Source organism: Odontesthes bonariensis, chromosome 22, assembly GCF_027942865.1.
Source record: "Odontesthes bonariensis isolate fOdoBon6 chromosome 22, fOdoBon6.hap1, whole genome shotgun sequence".
Taxonomy (NCBI): Eukaryota; Metazoa; Chordata; class Actinopteri; order Atheriniformes; family Atherinopsidae; genus Odontesthes; species Odontesthes bonariensis.
Window position 1 is genome coordinate 25,132,086 of NC_134527.1, and position 18,487 is coordinate 25,150,572.

The following is an 18,487-nucleotide window of genomic DNA, read 5'->3' on the forward strand; positions in this document are numbered from 1 at the left end:
TGAAATGATCAAATCGTTACCTTAAAACAGAAGGCCTTAGATGTTAGATAAAGACAGAAAATTCAAGCTTTTTCACTCAACTTTTATATCAAAACCAAAGTTGTGGAATCTGAAATTATGAAGCGGTGAACCCTGCAGGTTCATTGATCCACATTATAAAATTTTCCATCTTTGAACTATTGGTGGCGCTACAGCACTCAAAGGCAGTAGTTCTCCAGGCTCCTAACTCAAGGCATGAACCAGTGTTGTGTCTACACATAACATACAACTTAGAAAAGAAGCCATCTTAAATTGGATCTTTAGGCACTTTGTTACTAGCAGCCTGTCAAAAAGACACATCATTTGTTCCCATTTCTTTAGTTGCATCGATGAAAAACACCAAAGATAACACAGTTTGACAGACAGAAAATAGTATTTTTGCAGCAACAAGGTGATTCCCAAAGAGCTATTAGTTGAAAACTTGGCATATTTCAGCATTGTGTGCAATGTGTCCTTAAAACATTTGAGGAAACTGGACAAGTGGAGGACAAAAAAAGCAGTGTCAGGCCTAAAAATGTATCTACAGCAGATGAACAGTATCTGAAAGTGATGTCCTTAAGAAAGAGGAAAAATCCAGCAAAGACCTGACACAGGAGCTGAGAGATGCATTGGACCTTCAGTTGATCCGTCTACTGATGGCCCAAGCCTCATCAGAATAGTCTCTATGGAAAGGTGGCCGTCAAGAAGCCATTCTTAAGAAAGGGAAACAGGGAGAAAAGGCTGAGCTATGCCAAATGACACAAGAAGTGGACAGAAAATCAGTGACAACAGGTCTTATGGAGGGATGAATCATCCCCAGAAGCCGGACCTCAATATCATTGCAGCAGTGTGGGATCATCTCGACAGAGAACGAAACAAAAGGCAGCCAACATCCAAAGAAGAGCTTTGGGATGTCCGTGCACATGTTTCAGTAAATCACTGAACATATTTTCTGACAAGGTTTTTGCACAGTTCTGTAGATCTCTGCTCGAGACATTACATCACATTAAACAGTGATGTAATATCCTGAGTTGGCTTATAAGGGAAAAGTGTGGGGGTTAAAAATCCGTTTTAAAATAAAAATGTGATATGACTGAGGTGTAAATAAAGAGCACCATCTTACTCAGATGGGAAATATTTAATCCAAACAAATTGGAAGAACTGTTAAATTAAAAATCTCAACTTGTAATGTTACTGTACAACTAACTCACTTCAGAGTTTAATTTTACTCTGCAGAAGATGTGTTGTAACACCAAGAAGAGCTCATTTTGACGATAAAAGAGAGCAAAAGATCAACTCCAAGATCAGAGCTGCTTTAGCTCTGAGTCCGAGTAGCACATTTGCACCCAAACTGAGCTGATTTTTAGCGTTAAAACATATCCATAAAAAGAACATTTAATAAGAAATTAAGAGAGGAATTTAAATTAAAAACATCAATCAGTGTTTTGTCGACATCCCCCCTCCCTAAATAAGAATATATGATTATTAGAACACAGCTCATGTTGGGGCAATAATAGTACTTTGTCTCTGCTAAACTGTCTTAACTCCAGATTATTTAACCACTACTGCTCCATAAAAGCAACAAAATACTTTAATGATAATAAAAAAAAATTTTAAAGTTAGTTCAGTGTTTGCAAGAGAAAATGAGATTCATCACCAATGCGCCAGTCGAGCGGTTCACAGAGATGCTTAATTTCCTTCAACCAGCTGTGAGGAAGCAGCGCTCTCTGCTGGTCAACATGTACAGCAGGAAGCTGGAGATGTTTCTGAAAGACAAAATGTCTAAAAATAAAGGTAAAGTTGATGTTTTCACGCTTTAAAAATCCTCCAGTTATCACAGCTGACAAGAGGATCCAACAAAGGAGGGAAGTAAAGAATAACTGATGAAAATGGAAGGAAATCTGATTCATTTCAAGCCACTTTGATTAAAACATGTTCTATTTAATGAAAACAGTCGTGTTATGAAGGTAAGGTGCCGAATAACCCAATTTTAAAGGCCGTAGGTTAAAATGGGGGAAATAAATTCCTTTAAAAGTGAATAAAATCCCAGCAGCAGAGTAAACAATTAACAGGTGTTGGTCCAGTTAACTGGATTAACTGGTGTTTAAAGCCACATTTAATCAGAAAAGTTCAAGACAAATTTTTACTTAAAAAAATACTCCTTAATCTCTTAATCTTAAACAAAAAATATCTTGTTTTTTGCGTATTTTATCCATTAACTTCCTCCTGTTTTAATGTTCCTTATATTATATATTTGAAGTTTGTGGTTCAGCACTTTGATGTGACTCTTACAAACAGAGCTGACTGTCCAGATTTAGGAAGATGTGTAATAGAACATTACTTTTGGGATATTTGCCGGTGCCACAGCGCCGGCAGCTCTGAAAATACTGCGTCTGTCTTTTCTCTTTGAGGTTTTTTACTGAGCTGAAAACACAGATTTCATGTTTCTGAGCTGGTTTGGATGCTGTGCTGCTGGAACAGTTAAATTGTTAACTTGAAGCAGCTAACTGACTCACATCTGCTTTATTTGTTATTGTATCATTTATGGTGAAAAATCCAAAATATCTCCGAACAAAGACTGTCCTCTTAAGCCTTACTTGTTAATACATCCTTTTGAAGCCAACTTTCCTGATCCCAATGAAAATAAAACTGAGGTGATTTGTTTTGGGAAATCTAACCCTTTCATTGAATTTCTTGGCACTCGCAGCCTTATTGTCATGTTGTTGTAAGAAATCTCAGAATAAATTCTATAAACAGTCACTAATACTATTTTTTATTAACCGAGAGTTACTGTCACATCTTGGATTTTGGCTCCAGTCTGAATTCCTTTTAGATGATGACTTTATTCATTATTTTACTTTTACAGTCTGCTGTGTTACGTTTTATTGTTCTTAGTTATTTACTTTATCCGGCTGTGCAGCACTTTGGTCAACACTGCTGCTTTAACCTTAACCTTTGACACAGCCAATAGTCCCAAACACTTAAAGGCTGTAATTTTTCATTAGAATTAGTTATTGTTGTTAGAAGTTTCTCCTAACTCAGACAGATGTTTGAACTTTGAAGAAAAAGTAACAGCCCGACCTAAACTACAAAGTACTCAGGAGTTTGTCAGTTCGACTGTTGATCCCGGGATAAAGCCAGGATCCTTTTAATAAAATGACACAAATTTTTAAGATCAAAGTCTATTTAGATGTCCGATAATGTTTGAATTCCGCATTAAACTTTCTCATTCAGATCCAAAAACTCAGACATCAGTTTAGTTTCCTTTATTTAGAAAAGACAAAATGATTTCATGTTTTCATCAGCAACACCACCAAAAAGCTTAATCTATAAAACAAGTTCACACAACCTGACTTTACAGTGAAGGAGGGAATGTCTCGTTTTTAAATAACCAATGTCTGGATATTCTCAGATTAATGCTCAACTTTTTCTGGAAAAAACATTAAAATTGAAATAAAAGCTGAAAAAGGTGTGTCGAATCACTTGAAAAATAATGTTTTTGACACTTTCAGCTCACTTTTGTTGAATATATCGCACATGAGTCATTTCCCTGGATGGAAAACTGATAGTGAGAGTCCCAAATCAGAGGGCAACGGGGGGGCCGAACGCTTCCATGGTCTCCATAACAAGCGACAGATGATCCAGAAATGAGTTGACGGACACTCTGAGGATTCGAGCTTCATCGGCGCTCCACGTCCTGAAACACATTGACACACTCCTTCAGATAAAATCCACAAACTTCAGACAGACTCACGCTGAAAGGAGGATGGCTAAGAGTCTCACACAGACAGCGTGCTGCCAGAAACGCTCAGCTGTTTGCTAATGCCGCCCCTCCTCGGCTCCTGGTCAGGTGACAGGGACCTCAGAGCAATGACGGCCTCACGGGATGACGGGAACGGGACGTCCAGAGAGCTGTAGGGTGGTCAAGGAAAACTGGAGGAGAAAAGATACGCAGCATGCCACGCCAATGGCTTCTTTGCTAAGTTGTCTGTTATGTGTAAACACAACACTGATTCATCCCTTAAGTTAGGAGCCTTTTTTCCGCTTGAATGATTCAGATTCAGGTCAGAGTTAAGTGGCTTAACAAAGAAAAAACACATTCCTCTGAAAATGGTCAGGTACAAGGACTGGACTGAAAATGAGTGAAAAAGCGCTAAAGTCCAAAGAAAAATTCTGAAAGACCTTGAAAAAAAAAAAGCCTGGAAACTGTTGATCAGGACAACTTTAAAGATTACAGGAAAGTCTGAACAAAATCAGGACAAGATCAGGACTCTGGGTCAGGAGTCTGTGGTCACTCTGGATCAGGAGCCTGGATCAGGGGCCTGGATCAGGAGCCTGGATCAGGAGCCTGGATCAGGAGCCTGGATCAGGAGCCTGGATCAGGAGCCTGGATCAGGAGCCTGGATCAGGAGTCTGGATCAGGAGCCTGGATCAGGAGCCTGGATCAGGAGCCTGGATCAGGAGCCTGGATCAGGAGTCTGGATCAGGAGCCTGGATCAGGAGCCTGGATCAGGAGCCTGGATCAGGAGCCTGGGGTCAGATCAGGACTGTACATGCTTGTAATAGAGTAAAACACCGCTCCTGCACTCCTAATCCATGAACTCCAAAAGCTCATTTGGAACTGAAGAAGAAGCTGCAGAAAAAAAACTTAATAACACCTTTAAACTTTTTGCACAAGTTTAGATTTTTTTAACTAAGTGAGGTCAGATGCATCGGCACCTTTCTACAAATCCTGAAGAAATCAGTGTTTATTGGAGCAGGTTTTTACCTCTAACTGTCAAAATAATTCATTTCCTGACTGATTTATTCATACTGCTGAAAAACTCAATTAGTGAACCAGTTAACTGACCTCAATTAGTAACATGTTAGTTATAAATGTAAGAAAGTGAAGCACAATTACATGAATCCTGTACTGGAGTAGAAGTACTTCGGTACTTTCCATGAGTGATATGTGTCGAGAAAAACAAACTTTACAGAGTTACCTCAAATTTAAGCTAATTTTATTTAAAGAAAAGAAAATAAGCCCAAATTGTCTGTTATACCGACTTCGGTCCCACCACCATCTGAACCGAACTCTGTATTAAACACGTGCACTTGTTGTAGTAACCAGACTAATATTTAACGGTTATCTGTGCAGTTTTCTCCGTGTATTAAACCAGTTAAAGTACCTCTGACACAAAAGCCTACAGGTGTCGCTGAAGGATACAACTCCAGTTTACCAGTTTCTGTGTTTCTTTCTCCATCCGTCGCCATTGCTGTTGTTGTTGTGTTGAAGCGTCTGAACCGGAATAGGAAGTGTTTTCTTCCTCCACCGCAGCGCGTTGCTGTCCCCACATGGTGGGGTGCGGTACTACAGGGGAATGAGGCCTGGGTTTGCCAGATTCTTTCATACTACAGTGCTTTTCAAAAGTTTAAATTATTTTTATTTCTATTTATGTTTGCTCATGTTTCAATAAATCACTGGAGCTATTTCCTGTTTTTCTGGAAGTATATACAGAAATGAGGGGTGGGTCAAGACTTTGACATCATCAAGAAATTTGTATAGTTGGGATTTCTGTTTCAATTATTTGGCAAAAAGGGAAGATATCAACAAAAAAAAACAAAAAACATATACAGCCAACACATGTGTGTCTAATCTGGCCTTCTTTTGTCACTTATAGATCAGTTTTTGAACTGGCTAGTGTTCTGCAGCCCAAACTTTTGGCTCAACTTGGGTTACAACATGTTTTTTATTGATGTGGCCTGACTATCTATCATAATCTGGATTTGACGTGAGTTAAAGTGCAATGATTTGGTCCATGATTTGGTCCTTGTCTGGAGGATATGCGACTTAGTTTTGGAAGCCAAACGTTGACCCTTAGCAAATGCTGTCAGTTGAGTTAAAATGTCAGTCGAAGTTTGTTTGGAGGGGGCTCCATGATGGAGGTGGTTAAAATCATGTCAGCCCATGTAAAAAGAGTGAAACTTTTTAAAAGGAGGGTCCTGTAAAAATTGTAGATGTTTTCATTTCTAATGGGACTTTTCTGCGTTTTATGGCAACCTCTGAAGATTTGTACCACACCTTCCTCTCTGCTACACTTCACCTACATGTTTGTCAGCTGATTTTTATCTTATTTTGTTATCTATCTGTATCTGTAACTAACTACTAGAGTCATATGTTATATATGCATCAAATAATATCATAAAATGAATATAAAAAGGAATCAAAGCCTACTCGACAGCTGAAGTAATACTGCTGTTGCACCAAAATACAGGATGACATACAGTATCTCCCATGTCTCATTAAATTGAGGTGTGGCTTTTTCTTTTGTGAAACTCGCAAGTTGCTGCTGTAGTTTTCTTTATCATGAGATCATTTAGGTTAAATAACTTTCCTTTAATAACTTCCTGGTCAGAAACTGCAGCCAAACAATTGAAATCGATCTTATATACCCCCCAAAAAACTATAAAACTTAACTCACACAGCAACAAAATCATAAAATCACATTTGTCAGAAACTATCAGGATTTTCCGTATTTCTGAATATGAATTTTGAATATTAATACGATCTTCCAGCATATTCAGATGGTATTATTCAATTTATCTTGTTTCATTTTGAAGAAGAATTAAAAAAGATAAATCATAGAAGTGAGGTGTGTCTTTTGCTGCTGTCGAGCTGTCAAACTCAGCTGCGCGCATCGCTCCGTCATCCTGAAACTCGTCTCATTCTCACTCTGGTTCATCGCTGTTGCTGCTGTTTTATCAGTCATTGGTATCAGTGGTATCTACGTCTTATTTCTGTAAATATTGATGGATTCTATTATTTTGCTGCTCTGATCAGAAGAAACAGGTCGACAAAACCGCCGAAAACAGACTGGATCTCAGAACCGGACCTGCTTCTCCGGACTTGACCTAAATTTTTCCTGCAGCATTTTAATGATCCGAGAAAACTAACTGAAACAGTGAGTAGCCTGCATGGTGGAATAATGTGTCAGTGAGTACAGAGAAACACATTAATAATCTTTCATCTTGATATTTTAGCACACAGTGAGAAAGGTGCAAGAGTGACAATTAAATCTATATTTATGTTAAGGTGTGAACCCATTACATTTAATATTGAGATTCATTAACCATTGATTGATTGATCAACTGACTGTGTTGAAGGATTTCTTTCTTTTGCCTGTAAAATCTTACTTTATGCTGCTCTCAGATAATTTCCGCTCCAGTCTTTGTTGGAAATGGCCTCTTTTAGACCCAGTGTCCCAGTTCAGTGTCTATTTTCTGATCAGTGTAACTGCCCCCTAGCCATAACAGGTTTATAACCCCATCCTTTGTAAATTATCTCCATCCTGCTCAGCAGATTGGTCGACAAACGCGTCCATGGCCGTGTCAAGGAGTGGCGGCACCCTGCGGGACCTTCAGCTGGCGCTGCAGCTGAAGATTGAGGAGCTCAGACAAAGAGACGCTCTCATCGACGAGTTGGAGCTGGAACTGGACACCAAAGATGATTTGATCCGACAGCTGCAGATAGAGCTGGACAGGCATCGCAACACCTCACAGCAAGCACCCACCTCAAACACAGCAAACACAGGTGTGTCGGCGCCATCACCACACCAGTCAGGGGGAAGTGGTCATAACAGGGCAAGATTGGTCATGTATGGTAGAGTTATGGTAACAATATATTTACAGTAAGTCTTCAGGAGGTTGGGATTTAAGGAAGAAGCTAACTTTACAAACCTGGACCTCTTTGATTTAGTTTGCATTTTTATTTTCTCCTAGCTTTTTGGGATAACTGTGTCTCTGAACAGAAAGTAGTTTTTCCTCACATGAGGACAGGTATCTGAGCAGCAGCCATGGTCAGAGCTGTTTAGATGCTCTAAATACCAAAGAAAGGAGCTTCAATGCTTCCTTAATTATCTCCTTTAACTTAGGATACATCCTGGATCATCTTTTAGAAAAAGAAGATGGTATTGATGTCGTAGATTCCCCTTGTGTGGTTGTCTTTTCCTAAATCCTGAAGAATTTTCTCCACCATCTTTCCTCAACCTGGTCAACTTTTTTATAAGGTCAAGGAAAAGACAATAGGAGGTTATTTATTTATTTATTTTTAAATATTGGACTGGACTACGGGTCTCAAAAGCTTAAAATCTCTGTTTAAACCCCACAGTGCAACAAGAACGTGTTCACCCTAACAGAGAAAGTCCTATAAGTCAAACAGGAAGAAAAACAATCTAATGCAGAGCCAGAGATGCAAGCCAAGACCTTAAGCCTAATAAGTAAAATTTCATGGTCAACGGATCAAAAGCTGCACGAAGATCAAGTAAAACAATTACAGAACAATGGTGTAAAAAATACCAGCAAGACATTTCTGCATGGTTTATGGTTGTTTGGTATCTCTGCTTCTGCTCCTCTGCAGGAGAGTTTTGGTGACTTTTCAATGTCTGTTCCCATGAGCTTTGAGTTTGTGGATCTGTCCATGAAACCCAACAAAGACACAAGAACAGCACCAGATAGCAAAATCTGTTATAAAAACTGTGAATCTTGTTTATTGTTGCATCACAGGAGGATTTAGTAGATATGACTGTATATATAATGTGGTTTCTAAGGAAATGCGATTCAGACTCCGACAGCACCTGGTAAGCCTCAGCGCACCAAGAGACAGGCCATCTCTGCAGAACCCACGGCGCTGGACCCCTCCCGGCTGACTGTTGTCACCAGCCACCGAAAGAGCAAAGAGTGAGTCCAGTAACCCTCACAAAGAAGGAACAAAGGTTCTACACATCTACACTGACTCATGGGGCCTCATGCAACAACCATTCGTACGAACAGATTTGTTCTTAAGTTCTTAAGTTGCGCATTTACCAATTTTTTCATATTTTAAGTTTTCTTTCAGGTACGAACAGAATTTACAAGTGATCCAGACCTGTCGTAGGAGTTTCGTAAAATAGGCTGCTGTTATTCGAATCAAGTTTGCTTGACTAATGGATTGTATATTTAATTACTTTGAAGCAATCATAAATAAATATGTACATTATACTCCATAATTATGCTGACATTACTCTGTTTGACTTAAATTATGCACTAATTGAAGGTTAATTTGACTCTGGATATAACTAGGTCAATGGGAAGTGTAACCAGCGGCTGACTTGCTACTTTTGGATGCCTTAGCGCGTCAGGCTCTTGAAAGAGTCCGAGACAGTGTAGATATCGTTGCGGAGACAGACAAATGGCTGACATTGCGATTTAGATTGCCAAGGACTGTGCCGCTGCAAATATGCAGCTTGCTTAGAGCCACAACTCCAGAGAGAAACACGCCCATCAAACCCAATTCCACCACACGTCCAGGTCCTCACCACCCTTGGATTTTTGTCCACGGGAACCTTTCAGAGGGAGATTGGAGGCAGATCGGGGGTGTCCCAGTCCTCTGAGTCGTTCGCTCCCCTTGGTCATCAAAGCTCTCATCAGTTTATCACCCATGGTACATCAAACTCCCATACACCGCTGTCGAACAAGTACAAATTAAGAGGGACTTTCATGCCATGATTGGACTGCCAAACAAAATTGGAGCAATAGACTGTACACATGTACGTATCAAAGCACCCGTGCCGTTGTGGAGCGCACTGACTGAGCTGAAGGCCAGGTGGGTGTGTTTCAATACAGCGGGGGTCAAACTGCTCTATAGCCCAGAGAAGGCATGTCAGATTATTCTGGCATGCTGCGTTTTGCACAATATTGCCATGAACGAGGGTCTCCCATTACTTGAACCATCCCAGGCAGACAACATGCCAGAAACCCCCCCTCATGGACCGCCCAATCAAAGTGCCATCATAATGAGGCAACAACTGATTGCACGGCTTTAGTTGCATTCATCGAGCGCCTGCCCATGGAGAGACGTTTTTTTATTGTTGTTTTTTCTAAGCCATTTTCATATCAAACCATTTCTTCTTTATTTCGGTGACTTTACGCACTACAGGTGACACGGAATTAACAGCACTCGTAATTTCTTTATCTGGTCCCATAATTCCACTGCTAAAAATGATTTTCCTTTTTGGATCTCTGAAAGCAGAGCTTCAATTACAGAACAAAGTTGTTCTTTTTTGCGCTGCCATTCTCGTGACTCAACACTCAACCCTTTCTGCCACAGGAGAGTGGAAGTGTAGCCTTATATGGTATTATTTTGGGCGTGGAGTATGCAAATTTAGTATCCTCGTGCAGGTGCACTTAAATACGCACAAGTGGCATTCATCATTTACGCAGGTCGTTTCCACACTTTTTCCGAAGTTGAGATTTTAGTACTTGAATATCTGTTACTAAGCCTCAAGGTTAAATCCTGCTTCCTCAAACCTCCTTTAGTGTGCATAAATAGCTGCTCTGAATTAAAAGCAGCACCACTCTGTTGAGTAGGCAGATTAAAAACAGAAAGAAGAGAAATTTCACAGTTCTTATATAATGGGAGTGAAATATACTCTGCACTCAGAGGCATGTTGCAATGATAGACACAATGGGTTAAAAAGATGAAAATACATATGTTTCGATGTATGAATTATGTCTGGAGGAGTAATTTTGACATGGTCACAATTTTATGGGTGACATCACTGCTCCTGAAACTCAATTTTCAGAAAAGTAGAAACAATTATAGAAATCCTAGAACATAAACAGTGATTCTAATTGAAACAATAAAAGATACTAAAATACTGATTTAGTCTGTAAAAGTCTAACTTCCCATGACTTGTTTAAACTTTGAATGATGTTTTTCCTTTAAAATGAGCCTAAGCTGTTGGATTTTCACATTTGTTCCAGCAAAATCTCATTTTCAAAGAAATATTTTGACAAGGTATCCAAGATTAATTTTTAGTCCTTAAACCCCTTCAGATCTAGCTGGTGTGGGCTGTCTGAGAACACACACTGATCAGGAATGTTTTTTGTGTTTGTGCAGGTCTAGTGAGCTGATCCAAAGGGCTCTCATGGACAATGACTACATGAAACATCTGGAGCACGGGCAGGTAACTGCCACATCTCAGCTGGTTTTAATGGAGTATCATTGTTTTTGTGATTTATTGACTCATTTGTTGGCTGATATCCGCAGATCCCCACCATCATGGACTGTATGTATCCCACCAGCTTGGATAAAGGTTGCTGCGTGATCCAGGAGGGGGACGTTGGCTCCAAGGTTTACGTTCTGGAGGGTGAGGAACAGCAATAGTTATAAACTATCTTTGAACTAAAAATGTCATAAAACTGCAGATTCAATGAACCAAGCCTTTTCTTTTGCCTCCAAAATCCCTTAATCTTTAAATTTTTCAGAGAAAACAGAGAAAAGCCTCACAACTAAAAGACAGAATCAGATATTATTTCATGAATTTCCACATCACACTTCCAGGCTTGTTCTGCTCAGAGGGACTAAAGTGAAAAACTGAATTGGACTGATATGGACTGACAGTCCATTTGTCTGAGCTACACAAAATAGTTAGCCAGAGTAAGCAGAGTCTCTATCAGTGAAGAGAAAGGTGGGGAGCGCTTGAAGAGGAGAAAATAACAGGAAGAGATCACATATTATATCAGTAGTTGAGGCATTATCGCGGTGAGGTCATTGCCTGGTCTTTGATTTGTGTGTGATAAAAGTGCTCACACACATGCTGCATTCAGAAGCCTGCTGTGCTGCAATGTTGTGTTAAAGAGGAGACATTTACAATGCCTCGAACAAACGCTGTTCTGTTTAGTTTCAATCTTTATGAAGCTTAATTACACCTGCATCAAGAGCTGGGAAGAAGCAGTGTGACCATGTTGTATATTTGTCTGCAACATTGTACAGAAACTACTAATGTATCAGAGCATTAAGAGAGGAAAAAGGCAATGAATTCTGCTTTGGATCTGGATCATTATCTTTAAAACTGATAAATGGAGCGTTGGTCTGGACACTCTCAACTGTACATGTTTATTTTTATCTCAGCACCTTCTGGATAAACTGGTCGGACGTTTTGGTAACACTCAAGATTTAGGTCAGCAGCAATGCATGACCACAGACAGCTGGGTTTTGCTTCAATTTATTTACTTTCAATAGATACATAAACGGGCTGCACGGTGGTGTGGTGATTAGCACCATCACTTCCCAGCAAGAAGGTTCCAGGTTCAATTTCCTGCTGGAGCCTTTCTGTGTAGAGTTTGCAGGTTCTCCCTGTGTATGCGTGGGTTATCTCCAGGTACTCCAGCTTCCTCCCACTGTCCAAAAACATGCATGTTAGGTTAATTGATGTCTCTAAAAAAATGCCCTTAGGAGTGTGTGTGTGTGGTTGTTTGTGTCTGTGTGGCCCTGTGATCAGTAGGTGGCACTGTAGTCTACATTCCACATGGCTGGAAATAAGTAGGGGTTGCTGACCTTGAAAAGAAAACTTTGAGGAAGAAGACACAAACAAAACCAGTGACGCTGGTCAAGAACAAAAGATAAAGGACTGTTTGTCATCGACCCAAACTCATGTGCTTCAAATCACTTTTTAAATTTAGCTTCTTCTATCAACTTTTCCTAATGTGTCCTAATGATGGAAACTTGCCAGTTCTTGATGAATTTCCACAGTAACGTTGCACTTTCATTTGGCAGCAATGCCCTCAGAAAGTGATAATACACACGTTGAAGTCCATCTTAAAAGATTCACACAGCTGTTGATTCTGTCTTTACTCTGCTGATTATGTATTCTGGGGCTTTGTCTGCCTTCACCTATCCCAAATTTGCTTAACTTCTTTATGTTTTCGCTTCGTGGACGAAGTTGATTCCCACATTGTTGGCTGCTCTTGCTTTATGTCATAAGTATAGTTCTTTGATTTTTAAATACCTTTCCTCAAACTTCTCACAAAATAGCATCCACAGCCGCCGACTCCCTCCCCTTTCTTCTTCTTCACCCTCAGAATATTAATGGTGGTAATATGGTGGTTGTTCCATGTAAAGGAACCTGCTGCACAAACAGATATGGTGATAAAAACATAAATATCTATTTAGCAAAGCACTCAGGGACAAATAGATCTTCGTTATTGACTCATCTGAAGGCAAACTATGACTCAGATGCTGTTATGTGAAGTTATTGTCAGGTTCAAATACCTACAAATTCATAAAGAAGAGAGAGAGACGTTTAGGATTTTTAACTCATGAGGAGAGCTGATGAGGAGACAGCTTTTCACAGCTTCTTCCTGATCACTCTGAAGCTGCTCCTCAGGCCTCCTCAATTTTATTCAGAAATTCCTAACAGTGGAATTTACGACCTTAACACAAATGAGCAAAGCACAACTTTGCTTAAAACTCTTAATCATTACAAAAGACAGAGTATTCAGCCACTGAAGAAAGAGCTGTATTTGATTATAAAGATTAGTTGAATGTCTTTCAGCTTGTCTGCTCTGTGTTTGTGTTCACAGAGGGGATGGTGGAGGTGACAAAACAAGGAAAGAAAATCTGCATCATAGGTCCAGGAAAAGTGTTTGGAGAGTTGGCCATCCTGTATAACTGCACCCGCACAGCAAGTGTAACAGGTGAATACACACTCTTTACACACCTGCACCAGTAAACCAGCTGTCCTCACCAACAAATCCATCACTCTGGAGAAAAACGCTGACCGTTTAGTCCGACTGTTTGCATCTCCTGAGGATCAAAATAAATACCTGTCATCAACAACAGCAGTGAAGGTCACCTAATCCATTCATGGCAGCAATTTCTGTGACAAATTTAAGATTGAGATCAGATTTATTGTCATGCATACATGCATACGCACGAAATTTGTGCTCCGCTTTTAACCCATCCAGGTTGGCACCTGTTGACACACTCATGCACAGGGTCACACACTCATTGAGACAGATGCCAACCTGGAACGGTAGGCAGCCATTCACAGCGCCCGGGGAGCATGAGGGTACGGTGCCTTGGCACTTCGGCCATGACAAGGAGGTGGACTGAAACCCCTCCAGCTGGAATGCAAACAATCACAAAATCATCCCTGCAAACAGTAATGAAGGTCGAACAGTCAAATATGATATTTAGTTGAGTCAACATTTGTACCCCTTTTTTCAGCGGCTGTTTCTACAAAAGAAAAGTATTTTTTTAGTTCCCCTTTGTTTGAAAGTTCCTAATTTAACAAGCCGTTCTGATTTTGATTAAGGTTTAGTCTTTCCAACAAGGATGGGTCGTGGCTTAACACTTTGTGCCAAATTCCATCAGAGAATCATCAGTAAATTAAAAAATTATTTCTCAGAGTAAGATTATAAAGAACTTTGGTCTTTCAGCATCTACAGAGCAGAATATCATGAAAAGATTCAGGGAGTCTGGGGAAATCTCAGTGTGGAAAGGTCAAGGACAGACACCACTGTTGGATGAGTTTGGAGCCCTCAGGCAGCACTGCATGAGAAACCGTCATGCCACCATGATCAATACAGCCACATGGGCTCAGCAGGAGCTTGGAAAACCATTTTCACTCAACACAGTCCACGGCTGCATCCAGAAATGTAATCTGAAACTGTATTAGACAAGGAGGAAGCCATATATAAACTCTGTGCAGAAACACAGCCCAGTTCTCTTGACATGAGTTCATCTCAGATGGACAGAAAGACAGTGGACACGTGTTCTGTGGTCAGATTAGTCCACGTTTCAGCTGCTTTTGGGAAAAACTGACGTCTGCTTCTACAAAGATGAAAAAGAGCATCCAGGCTATCAGAGAAAGGTGCAAAAGCCAGCGTCTGTGATGGTATGGATGTGTATCAGTGCCCATGGCATGGATGTCTTCATATGTGTCATATGTTAGAGTTTTGGAGAGACATATTAAACTTAATATTTGATCAATGAAGTAGATGATGGATTGTCTGTAAATACAAGTGTTTAAATAATTTCTGTGCATCAGTTTGATTTACTGGAAGGATGTCAAACCCCCACTGAAAAAACATTCTTAGCTCTGAGGGTCATTTTAAAAGAATCATCATGCTCTTTATTACCCAGATACCTTTAAACCTTCTCTCGTCTCTGTATGCTGCTTTCAGCCCGTGTTCTTGTGCTGCTCAGTGTCATTCAAGTCAGTGAAAGAAAAAATCTTTCTTTGTGCTAAAGAAATATGCTACGTGAGATGGATTCAAAAGTTAAGTTCAGGGAAGAGCAAGAACGCGAGCGACAGAAAACTCTGAGGGTAAACAAGATGGAGTTTAAAGCAAAGAATCAGTTGAAAAAGTCTTATAAAGACTGTAGCTTTTATTAATAAATGTGTATGCTGTTCGGAATTTATGTTCATGGAGTTTTAGTTTTTTTAGTTCTGTATGCTAATTTATTATTTGCCTTTTGGTTTCTTGTTTTTCAATGTTTTGTTCACTTCAGTTCACTGATTGTCATCATTGCTTTGATTTTTGTTCTTTGCTCTGGTTTAGTTTTCTTTGTGTCTTTGTTGAGTCTTGGTTCTGGGTAGAGAGTGTGTCTGCTTCCCAAACTGGCAGCTGGTTCCACAGAGAGGGGCCTGATAACTTAATGCTCTGCCTCCCATTCTACTTTTAGAAGTAAACCTGCAGTCTGAGAGTAAAGTGCTCTGTTGGGAAAATATCCAACTTTGAGATCTTTAAGATATGATGGAGCTTAGTCATTAAAAGCTTTAAATGTGAGGAGAAGAATTTTAAATTCTACTCTGAATTTAACAGGGAGCCAATGAAGAGAAGCTAAAGTATTGGAGCTCCTTCACTTAACATTTGGAGAAATCATGGCTGCTGCTCAGGTACTATTTTTTAAATCTATTTTGATGCATAACCATGGAAACAGGAAAGTTGTTAACCTTTTTAGACCATCTAACTGAGCTTTCCACAGCCCAAGTAATGCCTGGAATGCCGGTCCTGTGAACCGAGTTCCAGCCGAGTTTTGGCGTTGACGAAGGTAGTCCGGCTAGTTGGCTGGGGATAAAAAAAATAAAGCGTCTTGCTTCTCAAAACAGTATGCATTCAAAAGAGTAATACATTTGCATCATAAAATCGTCGATCTAGAAAAAGTCAGACCTCACATCGCTTGGTGCTATTTTTGCCTCCCTTGATATCAATGCATTCAGCCACCTAGCGATAGCCGTACCTGTTACGGTGTTTCCTGCTCGGAAGCAGGGGAGTGCTCGGTCTGCTCTTCGGTCTGCACAGCTTACATTGGACGCATTGATATCAAGGGAGGCAAAAGTAGCGCCAAGCGATGTGAGGTCTGACTTTTTCTCGATCGACGATTTTGTGATGCAAATGTATTACTCTTTTTAACGCATATTGTTTTGAGAAACAAGATGCTTTATTTTTTTAGCCCCAGCCAACTAGCCAGACTACCTTCGTCAATGCCAAAACTCAGCTGGAACTCGGCTCACAGGACACAGCAGGGGCTAAGTCAATGTTCATAAATGATATTGCTAATATGGGATTTCATACAGCTTCATGTCAAAAGAGGCGAACTATCCCTTTAAGTCTTAGGTGAGGGTGGGGCAGGTTTCCTGGGAGTCTGGGGCGGAGGCTGGATCACTCCTGCCATCACACCTGTTCGTCATCTACCCTCATCAGAACACCCTTTTTAAGGATCTGCAGGAGCTGCAGTCTTCGCCAGATTATCTCACTTCCTGAGTGGTAATACGGCTCTCTACTAATTCTCCAGAGAAGACCTTTTCTCAGCGTTACCCTTTTGTCTTGTCTTCCACAGTCCTGTTCCCTTTGCCTTATCTCCGTGCTCAGGTAGCTGGTGCCTGGATCCACTTCCCAGTTGGAGCATTCGCCTTCCGTTTATCTGTCTGCCTGCCTGCTCGCCCCAGAAGCACAGCCTACAGCCAGCACCCTCCTCTCCAACCTGGATCCCCACATGAACTCAGTAAGGACTCACCTGCAATATATATTGGACTTATCATTCCTTCAACCCTCCTAACCATCTTTTCCTGTTATCAGAGCATCTCTCTCCAGGAGCCCCCCCCCACAATCTACAAACACCACTTCCACTCAATAAACTCTGTCATTCTCACATCAGCTTGCAGTGTCTGAGTTTGGGTCCTCACATTAAGGAGACGGCTAGTTTACCTCGCCATGACAGCATAATCTGGCCAATAAGATGAACCCAGCAGATGCTCTCCAGGCAGCCATATCTAATCAGGGAATCTTGCTCGGAGAACACGACAGGGCGTTGCATTCTTTGAGGGAACAGCAGGGCTCCAACAACCAACGCCTCAATCAGGTTTTCGAGTTGTTGCAAGATATTCACAAACGCCTGTCTGTTCCCTCCCCAGGCATTTCTCCTGTCAGTTCACCAGCTGAGGCGTCAGCCAGCCAGGGTACCACACCTGAATCCATCTTTCGCAACGCCTCCTTACCTACACCAGACCATTTCTCCGGAAACGTCAGCAAGTGTTGTGGTTTCATGCTCCAGTGTTCCCTAGCCTTTGCTCATTCGCCACATTCTTTCTCCAATGACCCTGCAAAGATTTCCTATGTGGTGGCTCTGTTAGAAGGGAGAGCGCTAGATTGGGCACTCGCCTTTTTTTCAGTCGCACTCGATTGACTCTTTTCCCTTCTCTGCTATACAGGAGGAGCTTAAGAGAACATTTGACCACCGCCTTATTGAGGCTAACGCAGCTAAGAGACTACTAAACCTTAAGCAGGGCAGCCAGAGTGTAGCCAAATTCATGGTTGAATTCCGCATTTTGGCTGCAGAAACAGGATGGCCGGATAGTGTCCTCCAGGGGGTGCTCATAAAGGCTTTCAACGAGCAGATGAAGGACCAGTTGGTATCACGGGAGGAGACTTCTTCATTTGAGGATCTCGTCACTCTGGCTACCTTGAGCGATGACAGGTTGGCCGCGTGGTGGAGGTAGAGGGCGTCCTGCAGCCAACCACCTTCCACTCGGCAGTCCTCTTCTTATCTGTTCAACCATCCACCTTCCAGGGAGTCTATTTCACCTGGACAGCTGATTACAATGGCTGCCGTCGAACCCATGCAGGTGGGCCGGGCAAGGCTCACTCTGGAGGAGCGTCTCCGTTGTTTGAAAGCCAATGAATGTCTCTACTGTGGGGCCAAGAACCATTTAATTTCAGACTACCACCTCCCCGGTAGATCTGTCGCTCGTTCCCACTGGATACCATGAACTAGGTTCTGTGTTTAGTAAGGTTAAGGTTCTGTCCTTGCCCCCACATCGCCCCTATGATTGTACCATTGATTTATTACCAGGATCTCCCCTACCTTTCAGCCGGCTGTACAATGGTGGGCTGGAGTGGGAACGAACCGGCGGTCTGGGGGCCTGTACCAGGATCAGGGTCCACAACAAGCCCTTGATGGATCTGGTTGTCTATTAGCCAGGTATGACCAACCTCCTACTAGGCAGGCCGAGGGAAGGATCCGAGCGGCCTCGGTAGATTCCTCTTCAGGGGTGAACTCTCGAGATAGGGCATCAGGCTTAACATTTCGGGAACCTGGGCGAAAAGAAATGGAGAAGTTGAATCTTCCAAAAAACAAAGAGTTGAATCTCTTAGCTGTTTGAAT

General features: G+C 41.3%; 2 protein-coding genes across 2 annotated transcripts in view; one reads left to right on the top strand and one right to left on the bottom strand.

Moving 5' to 3' along the window:
* Positions 1–3,269: 3,269 nt before the first annotated feature.
* On the bottom strand, positions 3,270–5,293 carry lage3 (L antigen family member 3). Its single transcript, XM_075455652.1, has 3 exons — positions 5,225–5,293; positions 3,802–3,930; positions 3,270–3,715 (listed from the first exon to the last, which is right to left on the bottom strand). Exons 1-3 carry the CDS (start codon positions 5,269–5,271, stop codon positions 3,601–3,603), a joined length of 291 nt encoding a protein of 96 aa, XP_075311767.1. The 5' UTR covers positions 5,272–5,293; the 3' UTR covers positions 3,270–3,600.
* A 1,514-nt stretch (positions 5,294–6,807) lies between these two features.
* LOC142373364 (cGMP-dependent protein kinase 1-like) overlaps positions 6,808–18,487 on the top strand; it is a 63,188-nt gene continuing 51,508 nt past the window's right edge. Inside the window, exons 1-6 of the mRNA XM_075456567.1 lie at positions 6,808–6,959; positions 7,358–7,588; positions 8,604–8,733; positions 10,934–11,000; positions 11,084–11,183; positions 13,399–13,512. Of these exons, the coding sequence (XP_075312682.1) occupies positions 7,378–7,588; positions 8,604–8,733; positions 10,934–11,000; positions 11,084–11,183; positions 13,399–13,512 (622 nt within the window). The 5' untranslated portion in view covers positions 6,808–6,959; positions 7,358–7,377. The remainder of the gene's footprint in view (positions 6,960–7,357; positions 7,589–8,603; positions 8,734–10,933; positions 11,001–11,083; positions 11,184–13,398; positions 13,513–18,487) is intronic.